At 43.9% G+C, this 17,003-nt stretch overlaps 1 protein-coding gene across 7 annotated transcripts in view; it reads left to right on the top strand.

The window, feature by feature from the left end:
• Positions 1-17,003, top strand: part of SH3PXD2A (SH3 and PX domains 2A) — a 351,487-nt gene that overhangs the window by 256,257 nt on the left and 78,227 nt on the right. For all 7 annotated transcript variants that reach the window (XM_069098879.1, XM_069098881.1, XM_069098880.1 and 4 more), the window contains one exon: positions 443-574. In XM_069098879.1, the coding sequence (XP_068954980.1) occupies positions 443-574 (132 nt within the window). The remainder of the gene's footprint in view (positions 1-442; positions 575-17,003) is intronic.

The following is a 17,003-nucleotide window of genomic DNA, read 5'->3' as shown; positions in this document are numbered from 1 at the left end:
CCCCCCCACCCCTCCCTGGATCTCATGTTCGACATTATGAGGCCAGGCTGGGAGATTGTGGAGCTCACATTCGGAAGAGACTTATTTTCAGACTCCTTTAGGAAACTTGGAGATTAGCTAACTCCCTGTGGGGCAACCTTTGGGATTTGCTTCCCCCCCCTTCCCTTTCTTCTCTTACTACTTCTCCTCTTTCTTCCTCCCTCCACCCCTTCTCCCTGCACTCCTGCTCCCCAATGTCCCCAGGCCCCGCTGCACTGCGGGCCAGAAGGGGGTATTTCTATATGGCCAGGCCTTTGGGATTATGCTGCGAGCCCCAGCTGCCCGCTGATTGGTCTGGTACTGGCGACAGATCAGCCTATCATGAGTCGGACGGACAGAGGTCGGCCACCCCGTGGAGCCATGGCTGGACGCTGGCTCACCGCATGCTTTCTGCCCTCACCAGGTGCCGATGTGAACTCGGAGCCCATGATCCTAGAGCAGTATGTGGTGGTGTCCAACTATAAAAAGCAAGAGAATGCTGAACTCAGCCTGCAGGCTGGCGAGGTCGTAGATGTCATCGAGAAGAATGAGAGCGGTGAGACCCTCCTTCCCAGCCATCCTGGGGATGTTTGTCTGTGTCTGCTTTCTCATCTGAAAGTTACTGTTTTTGTTCCCTTTCCTCTTCTCCCCACCCTCATCGCCGGTCTTCTCCCTCCCTCCTCCCTCTCTCCCTCCTTTACTGAAGCTATACATTAGCTCCATCTGGTTCTGTGCTTGGCTGTGGGGGCTGAAGTTTCACCCTGTTGGTTTGGGCCAGAGGCCAGAAGGTTGTCTTGTGCTGTAAGAATGTCTCCCGGGCTGATGGAGTAATTAACCGGCTCCCGTTAATGGAAAGGCAAGGCAGCATCTCCTGGGCTGAGATCCCACTTCCAAAGACTGACCAGTAGAGCAGGCATCACTTTCCTGGCCCCAGCCCCCTTTATCCTGCATCTCCCAGCTCAGAGGTTCTTTGATGGATGGCATCCTGTATGTGGGTGCCTGTTTCTCTTTGGACCCTTCACTCTCCTCTCCACTCCCCTGTTGTAACCTCTACTCCTGGGATCACATTCTTAGCTAAGGCCAAGCCAGGGACATGGGCCAAGCCAGTCCATGATCAGTTAACCACCAAAGAGACAGAGAAAGTGATGCATCTCAGCTCTCTTATCAGGGGGGCCACCACACCCCTCAGCTACCTAGAGGGCTGGAGCAACTGCAAATGTTGGCAGGTCACCAGCTTACCAGGTCCCTGTCCCCCACTAAGACTTCAGGGGAGGAAGGGTCTCTGGAGCAAGTCCACAATTCCTACATGGCTCCAAGATTTTATAGTCAGCACCCCTCCCCATTTTGTACAAGGCCAAGATCAGGATCACTAGAGGAAGCAGGGAGGTCAGTCCCATGGATGTCCAGGAAATGGTAGTGAGGAGGCGGGGAGAAAGGGGAGAGCCATTAAGAGGCTTTCACAAACTGGGCCAAAGTACATATTGACTCAGGAGCAAAAGTCACTGTGGTGAAAAGAGAACCAAGAGTCAATAAACCTGGTGGGATTTGGGGGTCCTCCCCTCTGATGGCACACAGCTGACAATGACCATGCTGCTGTGGGGCAGGATTCAGAGTGGATATAGAAGGCTTTCCCTCAGGTTGGTGGCAGTGGATTGACTTTCCTGGAAATTTGTTTGAGGAAAATTCCTCAAGAGCACTGACATTTTCAGAGCCCTCTCCAGGAGCTTTTTGTCCCTCTCCACTGCCCTCTGGGGTTAGGGATGGGGAAGATTCTATCTCCTCCCCAGACCAGTACAGGTCCCTGCCCACAAGGGAAAAGTCAGTACTGAGAATTATCCTAACAATCTCTCATATTCTTAGAGCATTTTTTGTTTAATTGAGTTCTTTTCCATTCATTCTCTCATTTGAGCTACTATTCCTGTATATAGCAAGGCAGAGCTGCTTCCTATTTTACACATCGATAAACTGAAATGGCTTGCTCAGAGCCGCGGTGCCTGGATCAGAAATCAGGTCTCCCGATTCCCAGTCTGAGTGGTCATTCTATCACACCAAGCTGTGGTTAGGCTAAATGTGACTCAGTATCCTTCCCCTGTCATGTCCTGCAGTGGGGAGGGTCTGCAAAAGATAAAAGAGGAAAGGGAATCATCTGGTTGCTAATCAAGAAACTCTCGTCTTGTCTTGGAACCTCCTTTTTAGAGTGGAATGTGAGGGCAGAGGTTGTTTGAGACCCACAGTCCTTGGACCTGCCTTCTGGGGACAGTGCTCCTGTGTGTCCACAGGTATCCTAGTAGGGATATTAGTAATAATAGTCATTGTTATATTGATGGTGATTATTAACATTTATATTAATAATCTTCACTGTTATTATTTATATGAATAACAGTCATTATTTATATATAATTTATTATTTAAATTGATAATTGTCACTATTATTATTTATATCAATAATAATAAAGAACTTTAAGGTTTGCTGAGCACTTTACTTATGTTATCTCATTTGGTTCTCACAACAACCCATTTTAAAGAATAGGAAAACTGAGGTTTACAGAGGTTAAAATGGTCACAACAGCTTTAAACTACTGTATCTAAAGCAGAATTTGAACTTGGCTCCTCTTGGCTCCAAGCCCAGTGGGTTATCCTCTGTACTGCTATTCTCTCTCTCCATTTTGAAAAGAACAGGCAGCACAGAAAATCCACATGAAAAATAAATGGGGTTATAGAAACAGAGCCATAGAAGCTCAGACATGGAAAAGATCTTTACAGTCATCTAGTTTGACCCCCTCATTTTATAAAAGATGGGGCTAGGGACTAGGACAGAGAAGCTGGTTCTGGAGTCACTTGGCCATGTGATTGGCAGAAACTGGGACTAAAACTCGGGGATCTCAATTTTGGTGCTCCAAGGCTTTTTCCACTGCACATGCTCATAAAAGTATTAGATTGTTAACTCCTTGAGGGCAGGGGCTGTCTTTTGCCTCCTTTGGTATCCCTAGGGCTTAGCATGATGCCTAGTATATAATAGGTACTTAATGAATGAATGATTGATTGATCATGGGATAAGGGAGGGATAGCTTGGATGCCAAAAGTGTGACCTCAGGCTGCTTACTAGCAGAATTGGGGTCTAGAATGAGAGTGGGGACAGCCCTACTGTATTCTTCTTGGCTCTTGTTACATTGAGGGTATTGAGTTCAGTTCTGGGCAGTGTCATTTTAGGAAAGACACTGGCCAGCTAGAGCACTTCAGAGGAGGATACCCAGGACAGTGAAGAGACTCAAAACCCTTACATGTGGGAAATCGCTACAAAGAGCTGGTTATTTTAGCCTGAACAGAAGAATTGGGAAGAGGGGTGTGGGAATGACATGGTCATAGTCTTCAAACATCTGAAGGTAATATGGTATAGTGGGAAGGTTGATGGATTTGGAATCAAAGGACCTGGATTCAAATCTTGACTCGTGCCCTTATCTGTAAAATGGATGTACTAGACTAGATGACCCAAAGTCCCTTCCAGTTCAAAGACCATGGTCCTGTGATCTATAATTCCCATGATTCCCCCATGGAAGAGGCATTAAACCTTTTCTATGTTGCGCCAAAGAGCAAAGGTAGGACCAACAGTAGGGAGACAGATTTCAGCTATGTATATGGGAGACCTTCTGAATTGCTAGAGCTGTCCAACAATGAAGCAGGCAGCCTCTTGAAGCAATGAGCACCATGTGTCATTGGAGATGTTTAAGTAAAGTTTGAGTGACAAGCTGCCTAGAACACTCTAGGGAAAGGTTTCTTGTATTGGGGAACTAGGTGACTTCTAAATTTCCTTTCCAACTCTGAGATGCTATGGTTTTGTGAGATGATATAGGTACTAATGGGTAGACATCCCCGTGGTCCCCCCCCACCCCGACCCAGAGCCTTGGAGGATTCAGCATTCAGAGGGCCAGCAGATGCTGCAGTGGATGGATGGGAAAAGGTTTCTTTGAACACTTGTAAATGGCTGGAATGAATAGTTAGAAAAGCATAGAAAAGGCCTCAGAGTCCTCCCTGTGGTAAGAAGCCACCCACCCTTCAACAGAATCACCTAGCTCATGGATGGAGCCTCAGGATAGGTGAAATAACAAATGTGTACACTCTAGAGTCTCTGTGCCTTATGTGACAGGAGACTCTTGTCTTAGTTCTTACCCCTTTATGATCCATGTGACTCTGGGCAGGTCAAACTTTTCAAGTCTAGCCTCAGTCTTTTGGTCTGTGAAATGGGGATAATAATATCTTATCTGCCTGAAGGTAGAGGGTGGGACCAGATATCCCTGACTGCTCTCTGCAGTCTATGTATTCTCTGATGCAAATGAATGGGAAGAGCTCTCTCTGAATTCTGGGTTTAGATTTTCTTTGTTTTGATGGGGCTCTGTCTTTAGCCCTGCCCCCATCCCCTACCCCAAGTAGACTTTGAATATCTGTGTGGGATAAGCATTTTCACATGAGTCCTAGGAGCCGTGGATTCTTTGTTCTGCCCAGGGCCTATTTTGCTGACATGGAAAGCTAGAAAGTATAGAAGGAACTTGAGGCTTTAGCCTTTTAGGAAAAGCGGTGTGTGCAGGGAGGGGTGGGGTTTTTCTTTCTTTTAGGAGGGTCACCACTTCTGACCAGGAAGTCCTTAAGTCCTATGTATGTGTTTGTGTAGGCTTATGTTGGCATCTTCTTATGCAACATGCGTGTCCGTATGTATATATGTGTGTGTTATATGTGTCACTGCCTACACGCTGGACTCTGAATGCTTGGTGAGTGAAGTTTGAGCTCGGAAACAATGGCCTGACTGTGATGTCTGACCTTGGACGTGGGCGTGTGGAAGCATTTCCACTAACATTGTCGGAGCTCTGCTCTGAGCCATTGTGGAGCAAAGGAGTAAAACCTCTGCCTTTTCTTTGCCTTGCTTGGCTCCCCGACAACATCAGTTTCTCACTTTTTGCCTCCGCTGTTAGACCTGGAGAGAGATCTCTAAAGAGCCCAGCTAATGAGAACTCTCCAGGCGGTGTTTCCCTGCATCTAGAAGTTCCTCCCTGTGTGTGTATTAAGAACCTGGGGGTATACAGGGTAATGGAATATGGGATGTGCTGATGCTGATCTGAGAAGACACCTGATGTAGGAAATACACGGTAGTTCAGAGAAGGTCCTGGGGTCCCAGATAGCACTTTTGGAGCCTCAGATTGGGATGATGTGGGTGTAGAGAAAGTCCAGGCAGCTAATGTCTGGCAGAATGTTACATGAAGATCCAGTTGAGAGAGTGACCTCAGTGCCAAGGATGGTATTTGCATATAGTTGGGAGCTCAATAAATATTGGTTGATGAATTGAGTTTGGAAGAGTAGAAGTAGTTCAGGGCATCTTAGCTGAGTACCATATGCCTAGAAATAATAATAATGATAACTAGCATTCATTTATATAACATTTATATAAGTTTTGCTAAATGCTTTACATACATAATTTCATTTGGGAGGTAGGTGCTATTATTGCCATTTGTATATGATGAAACTGAAGCAAAGGTTAAGTGACTTACCCAGCGTCACACAGCTAGTAAGTATATGAGACTAAGTTTCAAGTCTTTCTGACTCCAAGTCCAGCACTATACACTGTGCCACCTAGCTGCCTTTTAAAACAGAGCCTTCCCAAACAGAGCAAGAGCTAATTTAGAGAGTTTTTATTGCCAGATCCCAGGGATACTGCTGAGTAAGGCTTCAGGTAGCCACAGAGAAAGCAGTTTTGACCTGAAATCACAGGGTATATTTGGGGCCCAGACAGAAAAAGGACATGCTTCTCCAGGGACCAAGGGTATAATGCTTAGTAAGGAAACCAGCTGCAAAACCCCATGTTCTGCTTCAGTAGCTTTGCCAACCTTCAGAGGCTACATCGGCCTTTTCTGTCTTGGTTTGGATTCATCCCTAGGATGAGTGGAGAGGGAGAGGGAGAGAGAGATAGAGATAGAGACACAGAGAGAGACAGAGAGTTTTTCCCCCTGTCTTCTGTAACTTTCCACATCCCTATGAGCCATTTTCTTTCTCTCTCTTCCTCAGTGGCACTATCCTAGAGTATTTTCTGAATGGCACCCTCAGGGTTTTACACTCACATGTCATCTGCTTCCAGGAGCAGTTTCTGTCTCTTTTTGTAATTCCCTGAAATGGAAGCCAAGACCTTCTTATTCTGCCCCGAGCTCTTCATTGCAGACTTGGAGTGGGTTGAGAGCCAGGCTGTAGGCTCATTCAGACAAATTCCCTGCTTCCTTCACAGGTCAAGATCAGGTCAGAGCTGATTCATCCACATCCCTAGGTCACTTCATAATGTCTTGGACAGTAGTTTAAGACAGATGTATTTTCCAAAGAAGAAAGAGAACACATTCTGGTAGACCAGATATTAAATATAATGAGATCCCTGTTATTAGAGGCGATAGAGCAGAGACTGATCACCTGTCGGTCAGTCAGTAATCAACAAGCATTTATTAAGCACCTCCTAAATGCCAGGTGCTGTGCTGAGTGCTGGAGATACAAAGAAAGGCAGAAATCAGTGCCTGATCTCATTTGGGGGATGGGGAGGAGGTAAGGCAACTGTGTACAGACAAGATATAGACAAGATCAGTTGGAGATAATCAGTAGGGGGAAGGCCTTGAAAGAAAGATTTCAGGTAGGAAATAGACTACCCTTCCAACTGTGATGAAGATTCTTTGTGTAATTCTTTGATTCTAGCCCTGTTACTGAGCTCTGAAACCTGCCATCCCCATAAGGGAGAATGTTAGGGGCAGTAAACCTTGTCTAAAATGTCCAGTCCTGTCCTGGCTCATCTTCTCTGTGTTCTGCTGCCATCCTTCTTGAGCCTGGCCCAGGGAAAGGGTAAGTCTAGGCATGCTGGCAAGAACAAGGAGAACTTCAAATGTGTGAGTGCCCACTAAGTCCTGTGCCCAATGCAGAGGAGAAATAAAGATGAGTCAGATTCAAGCTGTGCCCTCCTGAAGCTCAAAGGAGTGCAAGAGAAACAATCTCCGGATCCATCGTGGGGATCAAAGTGTCCTAGGGGATATTCCAGTCATAAAGAACTGATGGGAAGGAAGCATGGCTTCAAAGGAAAGAAGAGCCATGGGACAGGATACCTGGGCCCAGAAAACCCAAGAGGATGGGGCACCTTTAGCAAACACTCAGTTGGGTCAATCTGAATCTTGTTTTGTGCCTCGCTCAGTGCTAAATGCCATAGGGAGAGATGTAGGGAAGTTCCAGCTCTTAGGAGATTTCTGTGCACACAGAATGGTAGTGAACAATGCAAAACAATGTTTAATTAATGATTTAATTCTGTGGAACAGGTAAGTACTAGAGTTCTGAGAAGAGTCAGATAAGTCAGTGAAGACTTTACCAGGAAAGACTTTCTGATAGAGATGGGATTTGACCTGGGTCTGAAAGTATAGATAGGTCATAGGTTAAGGAGAGGGTTTAAGGAGTTGAGGATTGGGAAATATAGTGTAAAGAAGTAAAGACAGACATGATACTGGCATATTCATTAGATAATCAGGGGACTAGATACTGGAAAAGAAATTATATTGGATTGATAGGACAGGGCCAAATGATGTAGGACTTGGAAAGGCAGGGAGAGGAGGTTGGGCTTATGGTAGGAAAGTGGGAGCCATTAAAGGTCTCTGAGCAAGGGAGTGAATGACATGATCAAGGGAACTTTAGGCTTAAGGGAGATCACTAAGCTAGATGATGTTCAGGAAAAAGAGAAAATGGAGGTGGAAAGATAAGTGAGAAAACTATCAGATTTGAGGTCCCTCTGTCCTGAGGGAAGATGGGAGAACTCGCCAGAGAAGTAATTACAATGATCATAGACTTACAATTGAAAGAACCCTTAGAAGTCACCTGATTTGATAGCTTCATGTTACAGATGAGAACACTGAGACCCAGGGACCTAAGGTCGCTTCATACTGTCAGGTATCCAAAGTCACCCTGATGTGGTCTCCTGGCTAGGACCGCTAACAGCAGAGTGCATCAGGTCATTGGAATGGAGAAATGCTGCAATCTGTCCTGTTGAGCTTGGGCAGCTAGGAGGCAGCTGGTAACTGATCTTATCTAGACGACCTCTTTTCCTGCTTTTTTTATTGTTGTTTTTCAGTCATGTCCATGATGCCATTTGAGGTTTTCCTGGCAGAGATACTGGAATGGTTTGCCATTTCCTTCTCCAGCTCATTTTACAGATGAGGAAACTGAGGCAAACAGGGTGAAGTGACTTACCCAGGGTCACACAGCTAGTAAGTGTCTGAGGTCAGATTTGAACTCAGGAAGATGAGTCTTCCTCATTCCATGCCTCGTGCTTTATAACATTTCCTTCCCTTCCTCACCTTGAAATGTAGGACCTGATTCCTTTGGGAAGAGGAATAAGCATTTATTAAGTGCCTACTTTTGCCAAGCACTGGTTAAGCACTTTGCAAATATTATCTCATATGATTCTCACAACAACCCTACAAGGTAGGTTCTATTGTTATCCCCATTTTACCATTGAGGAATCTGAGATGAACAGAGGTTATGGGACTTGCCCAGGGTCAAACAGCTAGGAAGTATCTAATTCTGGATTTGAACTGGGGTCTTCCTTACTCCAGACCAGTGGTCTATCTAATGCACACTAGCTACCTCATGCCAATTTCACACTGGAATTAGGTTTGGTGGCCTGGGGTGGTGATAGCCTTTGGACCTCTGGACACGGGATGCAGAGTCATAGCATTGGCTATGAGACTCCACTTCCAGGATGGGATTTTTAGCACATAGGAAGCATCCAACTGTAGACATTTTGAAAGAAAACAGGTTTCCTTCCATTCTTGAGTCAAGGGAGTTTCAGAAACATGACTTTTCCTGAGTCAAAGGTCCATATTGAACTTAAAACGTGATGACAGAGCTCCAGAGCATCCTTCCCTCTATGCTGGACTAGCGAAGCACTAGATTGTCCAAGAGAGGATCCCACAAGAACACTGGAGGGGTAGGCAGGAGACCCAGGTTCTTGGGCTATAATCAGCTGTCCCTCGGACCTCAGTTTTGCTCATTTGTAAAATGAGAAGATTGGATTTGGATGTCCCTTATAGTTTTCAAATTCTGTAGTGTTTTTTTTTTTTTATAAGCAATCGGGGTTAAGTAACTTGCTCAAGGTTACACGGCCAGTTATTATTTCTGGGTGTGGTGCTGAGTATTTGAGCCCGGATTTGATCCAGGTCATCCCAACACTGGAGCCGGTGCTCTTACTCACTGAGCCACCTGGCCGCCCCCCTGTAGTTTTTTAAAAACAGTTGCCAGGGAAAGGCCACCTGAGTGCCAAGTTGCCTCTGAATGTGGTAGAGAACAATCATGTTAGGAGCTGTTGAGGGGCCATTTGTAATGGAAAGACTGACAAACTTGTAAGGCCTACACTATCACCCTGGGGCCACCAGGGTTACCTCCTTCACTGGTTACCCTTCTAAGAGGCACCCTCAGGAGTCTTACCCTGGCAGGTCTTTGGCCTGGTCTTAACGCTGAGGAGTAGGAAAAATGACACCCCAGCCCTGTTTCTTCCTTCATTGCATAACAGATTTCCAATACAAAATTGTCTGTAATATGTAAAACAAACTCATTCTGGGGAGTGTAATTTGCTGTCCTCAGGGGAGTTGGGGTTGAGAGATTGTTCCTTTCTTTTTCCTTTCTCTAGATTATCTTGTGGCAATGTGATATTACACACTTAAGCAGTTGGGTTTATGGTAATCGTTTTGGGGCTCCAAGATACTTTGGGGTTTTTTGCTCTAAATTCTCAGCCACAACTGTTCTCTCCGCCGATATCAGTGTCTTTGGGATTCCATAACCTAATGTTCCATAGCCATGTTACCACAGCTGGCAGAATTCCTCACATCATTCCTGAGCAAAATTACCTTGAGAGCTGCCACTCTAGGATTCTGTGACTTAAGCCAGACGTCATAAAAAGTCTTCCATGGGGCCAATGTTTTGCTGGGACACTATACACAGACTCAGAGCTCTCTAGAGTCCTCCCTAAAAATGTGCCATGGGTTTTTACCATAGGTTCTTGATGGCATGGATATTTCAAAGTAGCAGCTAATTTTTAAAAAATTATAGCTAGCAAGTTTTTAAGTACCTCATAAAAAGGTGTGCTGGTAAATGTTTAACAGCCAACTTTTAAAAAATGACATACTTTTAAGTTTAATATGCATGATTACCATTTTCTTCATTACTTCAGTCTGAATCAGCAAAACAATAAATCAAAACCTGATTGTCAATTTCCTAAGAGTGAATGCTCACACTGAAAATTTAACAATTGACTTATATGAGCAGACTCTAGCATACCCCTTACAAGCCACTGTGAAGTGTATAGACTGTATTTCTAGAATGAAATCTCATGAGAAGTAAAAGACATAGAATATACACCAAAAAATAACACTGATTATAGGTTACAACCAGGTTTTATACAAGCCAGATTTGGGGGGAAAGCGTAGCCTATTTTAGACGGTAATAGTACACTGTAGTTAAGAAGCTGAGTAGTATATAGCAGATAAAGAACCAAGCCTTGAAGCTAGGAAAACCAGGGTTCAAGGCCCAGCTCTGGCTTTGTCACCTTGAACCTCTCGGTGCTGTAGACAACACTAACACAATAGGGGGAGAAGGAAAAATAAATATGTATTTAAAACCTACTTTAGCACAAAAATTGGGGAGCTTGATGGTGCAGTGGGCAGAACTGGGCCTGGAATCAGGAAGATTCATCTTCCTGAGTTAAAATCCAGCCTCAGATGCTTACTAGCTGTGTGACCCTGGGCAAGTCACTTAATCCTGTTTGCCTCAGTTACTTCCTCTGTAAAATGAACTGGAGAAGGAAATGGCAAACCTTTCCAGTGTCTTTGCCAGGAAAACCCCAAATGGGGTTATGGAGAGTTGGACACGACTGAAATGACTCAACAAGACCAAATGGTACATAGTAGGCATTTAATGAATGCTTATTGATTGATTGACACTGTGCTAAATGTTTATTACAAATATTATCTCATTTGATCCTCATAACAGCCCTGTAAGTCAGGTGATGCTATTATCTTCAGTTGAGGAAACTGAGGCAAACAGAGGTTAAGAGACTTGCCTAGTGTCTGAGGAGGGATTTAAACTCAGGTCTTCCTGACTCTAGGCCCAATGCTCTACCCACTGTACTACCAGCTGCCTCGGTAAGGTACAAAGAAGATGCAGGTCTTTACTGGTTTACCTTACTTTACTTTCCTTATCTAGGAGTTCCCTATTCTATTATCATCATTATTTTGGGGAAACTGCAGCTTTACTTTTCTAATTACATATCTATCTGATCCTAAAAAGACCCTGCCTTCTCTGGGTGCTAGGGAAAGTAACCCAGGGACATAGTGACTGCAGGAAGGAAGCCAGATTAAAATTTTGTTGACCTATAAAATGAATAATCCACTATCTGAGATCAAAGGGTGATTGTGAAAGTTTATCTCCTCCTGGGGACCCAGCCTAGCAAATCAGCTGCTCCTAGTGCAAAACATTCCATTGTAGAACCCTTGGGTTATGTTGTCCTTACACTCCTATTTAGGGGGTAGGTTGTCAGCAACCCTCCAGTTGTATTGCTTTTTGCCTCAAACTGGGAAGGACACTGGACTGAGTAAACTGAGTGACCCCAGTGCTGTCCTGTGCTGACTGAACTCCTCTGGGACTTTCTGTATACTGCTTTTGAGATCATTTACAAGACCAAAAGGAAGGTATTGTTACAGGCTTCACAGTAACAATCATTTCTCTAGGGGCTTTGACTAGAGATTTTTAAATGTAGATTTCTCTACCAACTGGATATCCCTTCTTCATCACCCCTCAGTAACAAACTTGCCAGCCCTGCCAAGAACAAAGACAACTTGGTACAGTGGCATGGTACTTGGTACAAGGGTCCCGAATTTAGATTCAGAGGACCTGTGTTCAAAGCTTACTGCCTCTGTGACTGGAAAAAATCACTTAACCTCTCTAGGCCTTTTTTTTCCTCATTTGTAAAATAAGGGAGTTGGGTAGGTGGTCACTAACCCTTGCTAGTGCTAAGTCTATGATACTTTGAATGGGAATTGGAGAAGCAGGGAATGGCAAATGGTACGAAAAAATGAAAGTCAAGGAAGCCTATCAGAGCCACCTCCTTTTCATCTAGGACTGAAAACTGAGATGGATAGATCTGTGGGTGGTGGCATCTCCATCTGCTTTCACCATTTGTTAAGGGGGTTCAAACAGAACTATGTTGTTTTAGATATACTGAGATATTGTAGGATCATTGAAGCCTCATACTTCTGTGCAAGAAATGGGGGCCAGGTCTTGTAGCCCTGCTCCAGTTCTACCTGGGGGGGTTTCTTTGGACTCCCTTTGGACTAGGTTTATGCATAGTGATTAAGTACCCTTCCCAAAATTTTTGAGAGTTAGCGAGGTCATTGTTATTCAGTTACTCTCTTCCCTGGACTAATCTGGGGGGAAAAAAAGGTGACTGACCAAAACTGCTGAAGGGCTTTCATTAGTTATCACAGTAGCTCACACTTCCACAGTGATTCTAGGCAGAGGAGGAATAGTGTAAGCAGAGGGGTATGGTAAGGAGAGGCCAGTTTGATAAGAGTAAAGGGTTCTTGTCAAGGAACAGACGAAGATGAGTTTGGAATGGGAGCTTGAGACAACTCTTTCTCTAAAGCAACCCTTTGAAGCAGGAAGTACAATTACTATTATTGTCCATTCAGCATATGAGAAGAGTAAGTTTCAGGTTAAGTGATTTGAACACATAGCTCATAAGTGCTAAGAGAAGGGATTGAGCCCAAATCTCCAGAGACCAAGTCCAAAACTTTTTTTTTTCCCCACTGGCACCATCTTGTTTTATATTCTGTGATCAGAAAGAAAAAAAAAACTGAAGTGGGTTGGGCTGGGTTTTGAATGCCACTCCCTTTGGTTATCACCATTCATATATAGGATCATTGATTTAGAACCAGAAGGGACCTTAGAAATCATCTAGTTCTAGACCAACACCCTTGTTTTTCAAATGAATAAACCAGTTTCCATCCAGATTGTTATTTGCCCAGGGTCATGTACAGGTGGCAGGTCTGGGTTTTGAACCAAGGCCTTCTGATCCCGTATCCAGTGCACTGGTCACTATCCTACCCATGACCAAGGTCATTTTCTGATTCCAGATTGATGCTTTCCCTCTGAGATACGTCCACATCCACATTCCTCAGAGGGGAAAACTTAAGCTGATTTCTCTATTCTATAGCACATCATACCTACCACCATGGAAGGAGAAGAGCCATGGCAGACAGTTGAGGGGAATTTCTTTGATCCATCCTGTGGTTCTGTGTTGGCCAGCATCCAGCCCCCCTCTCGCCTCATCCCCCCTGATATTTTTTAACCTCGAAGCCTGAATGTTTAGAGACTCACTTTTCAAAGGTGTTAACTTCCCCCCTACCAGAAAAACCTCCATTCCACAGCCTGAAAAGTAGAGACACTCCTCTTAGTGGCGGCACTGCTCCTGGGGGGACCTGGGGTGGATATAGCCAGAGGGAGACAGGCAGCTGGAGGAGATGTTGTTCATCTTGGCTAAACGCCGTGGTGAGGCATAAATCAAAGAGGTTTTATGAGCCAGTCTGTGATCTCCCTGTTAGATTTGGGAGGGCCTTCTCCCCTCCTCCAACCTATTCCATCCATTTTGTTCTCTACATGGTCTCAGAGCTAGGTGATGGGGGTTACTGTTGTGGTTGGCTGGTCACCCAATCCTGGAGCTTTCTAGACTGTTTTAAAAGATGTGTTTTCTGTACTTGAGTTGATAGTAATGAAAGGTTTCAGTCAGTCCTTGCTGTTGTAGGCTTTTTTTTTCATCCTGTGTCTTTTATCTCTCATAGAGCATTGGATTTCCATTTATTGGAAAAAATTTAGAAGTATGAGGAAATGTAAGGATCATCCTTAGTGATTGACACCCCTAGGGACTAATGCTCATCCCACACCTTAAGTGGTCACTCTGTGGCACCCAAGTTGACATTCTCAGTTAGTCATAAGTCACCTCCTTCTGGCTTAAGAGTATTTGGTCAAGGAATTGCCAGTTGGGGCTGTGCTCAAGGTACATGTAATACAGTTGCTAAGAAGAATAAGTAGTATAATCACCCTGCTCAACACCATTATCTGTCACATGATGAAGGCATAGAGGCTGTGGATGACACAAAGAATGGCTAATATGTTGGAAGAATTGTGGTCCAAAATTGTTTTGGTTATCTGGAAGGATTAGTTGGAAGTTGGAATGTAATAGTGATGAGTGTAAACGCCTACATTTAGGTTTAAAAAATCAACTAAACAAGAACAGGGTGGGAGATGAGTGATAGAGGACATGAAGAATGACTAAATATATCAGATGATGGAACTGGAATCCAAAAAGTATCTCGATGGGTTGGAAAAATGAGTTGAAATTAACAAGTTGAAATTTAAGAGAGATAAGTGTAAAGGCCAGTACTTGGGTTCAAAAAAATTAATGGCATAAGAATAGGGTGAGAGATGGATAGATAGCAGTTTGGGTGAAAATGACCTGGGGTTTTAGTTGACCAACTGAAGTTGAGTATGAGTCATTAATATGACTGAATACCATAAAAACCTAACATCTTCTTAGGTCTTTTTATTAAATGTTAATACAAAGAACACCATACACTGCCTCACTGCCTTAGTCAGTACATATCTATATCAGAAGGAAACAACTATTTATCAAGCGCCTGCTTTGTGCTAGGCACTTTGCAGATATCACATTTGATCCTCACAACAACCTTGGGATAGGTGCTGTTATCATCCCCATTTTACAGTTGAGGAAACTGAGACTGATAAAGGTGAATAACTTGTCTAGGGTCACACAGCTCCTAAGTATTTCGGGCTGGATCTGGACTCAGGTCTTCCTGACTCCAGGCCTAGCTGCATTGTATGTCCAGTACCAGAATCTATGTTAGGGGAGTTGGACAAACTGGAGGGAACAGCTGTAGAGAAGGGTCACAAGGATAGTGATGAACCAAAAAACCACATCAGGAACAGCTGAAAAAATTGAAGATGTCTGCCTTGAAGAAGAGAAGGACAAAATGATCAGTCAGTCAGTAAACCTTTATTAAGGACCTATTTTGTGCCAAACTATTTATTAAGCTATCAAGAGGGCTGTATTGTGTGGATACAGAACATACAATTAGGCATACAGGGGCAAAGAACTAGAAAGCAGATTCCATTCAGTATAAGGAATAGCTTTCTAACAATAACTGGAAGTTAGGTGGTGCCATGCATAGAGCATTGGGCCTACAGTCAGGAAGACCTGAATTCAAATCCAGCCTCAGACACTTACTAGCTCTGTGACCCTGGGCAAATCATTTAACCCTGTTTGCTTCAGTTTCTTCATCTGTAAAATGAAGATGAGAATAAGACCTACTTTCTAGGACCATTGTGAGGATCAAATGAGGTAATATTTGTGAAGTGTTTAACACAGTGCCTGGACTGTAGTAAGCATTATATAAATATTATTTATGATTATGGATAATAATGTCCTATTGAATATTAGATTGGCTATCTCACAAGGCAGTCAGTTCCCTATCAGCTCGGTGGTACAGTGAACAGAGTGCCAGCCCTGGAGCTAAAAAGACTTGAGTTTAATTTTTTCCTCAGACACTTACTATTTGGGGGACCCTAGGCAAGTCACTTAACCTCTTTCTGCCCCAACTTCCTCATCTCTAAAATGAGGGCAGTGATAACCCCTACCTCACGTGGTTGTGTAAGGTTCAAATAAAATAGTATTTTTAAAGCACTTATCACAGTGCCTGGTACATACTGGCCACTATGTAAATGTTTGTTCCCTCCACCCCCACCCCCCCATCTCTAGAGGGAAATCTGTAGATAATAGCTGGTACCTATATCATGCCCTGAAAGCTTTATACATAAATAGATTATGTATGCACACATGTCTATATAGGTATGTATGTGTGTACGTGTCTATATGTATATATGCATATGTGTGTATATATGTACACATAAACCTGCATGCACCTATAGGTTTCATTTGAACTTCCCAACAACCTTGCTAGGGAAGAGGGATCTTACCCCTAAGATTCTATGGCTCCATCTCTCTTTCCATCCTCCTGAAGGATAGGGCACCTATCCTGATGGTAAGGCATCTTTGACCAAACAAATGATGAGGCTTGACTGTGGAACACAGTGCATTGATTTGCCTGCTGTTCCATACAGTCGTTTTGACAAAGGGCAGTTGAGGAAGAAAGGCATGGAGAGTTACAGGGTTGGTTTCCTAGGCAGACTAGAGAGGTAAGTACAGGGGAAATGGCTCTCCTCTTACACTTTTGCTTATTTCAAGGCAAAATATACACGCGGATCTTCTCATGTAGGAAGGTTTGATACGAACTGTCTCTGTCTTCATATGTGGAGCATTTTCTCTACCATCAGTCATTATTTATTAAGTGCCTCCTATGTACCGGTCACTGTATTAAGTGCTGGGGATATAAAAGAAGGAAAAAGGCAGTCCCCTGCCCTCAAGGAGCTCACAATCTAATGGAGGAGTCAATAAGCAAACTAAATATAAATAGGATATATTGAAAACAAGCAACAAAAGGAAGCTAAAGATGCATTGGGAAAGGTTTCTTGAAGAAGGTAGGATTTTATTTGGAATTTGAAGGAAGCCAGAAGGCAGGGATGAGGAGGGAGAGTATTACAGGTATGGGGTGGAAATACCCAGAGCTGAGAGATGGAATGTCTTGTTTGGGGAGCAGCAAGCAAGCGGCCATTGTCACTGTGATGAAGAGTAGGTGGGGGCATGTGAGATATAAGAAGACAAGAAAGGGAGGTGTTACTTTTGCTTGGGAAGTTTATATTCCCAAGGCTTTTGGACAGGGTCCTACCAAGGTGTGCTAGAAGATGATTGTGGCTCCTGTTTCTTGGTCCTTGTGGCAACACTTCTACACACACCACACACA

Source organism: Petaurus breviceps, unplaced genomic scaffold (genome assembly GCF_028583685.1).
Source record: "Petaurus breviceps papuanus isolate PSGF00001 unplaced genomic scaffold, PetGlider_PUasm1.0 37, whole genome shotgun sequence".
NCBI lineage: Eukaryota > Metazoa > Chordata > Mammalia > Diprotodontia > Petauridae > Petaurus > Petaurus breviceps.
Note: the sequence above shows the minus strand (reverse complement) of the source record. Positions and strands in the feature narration are given on the sequence as shown.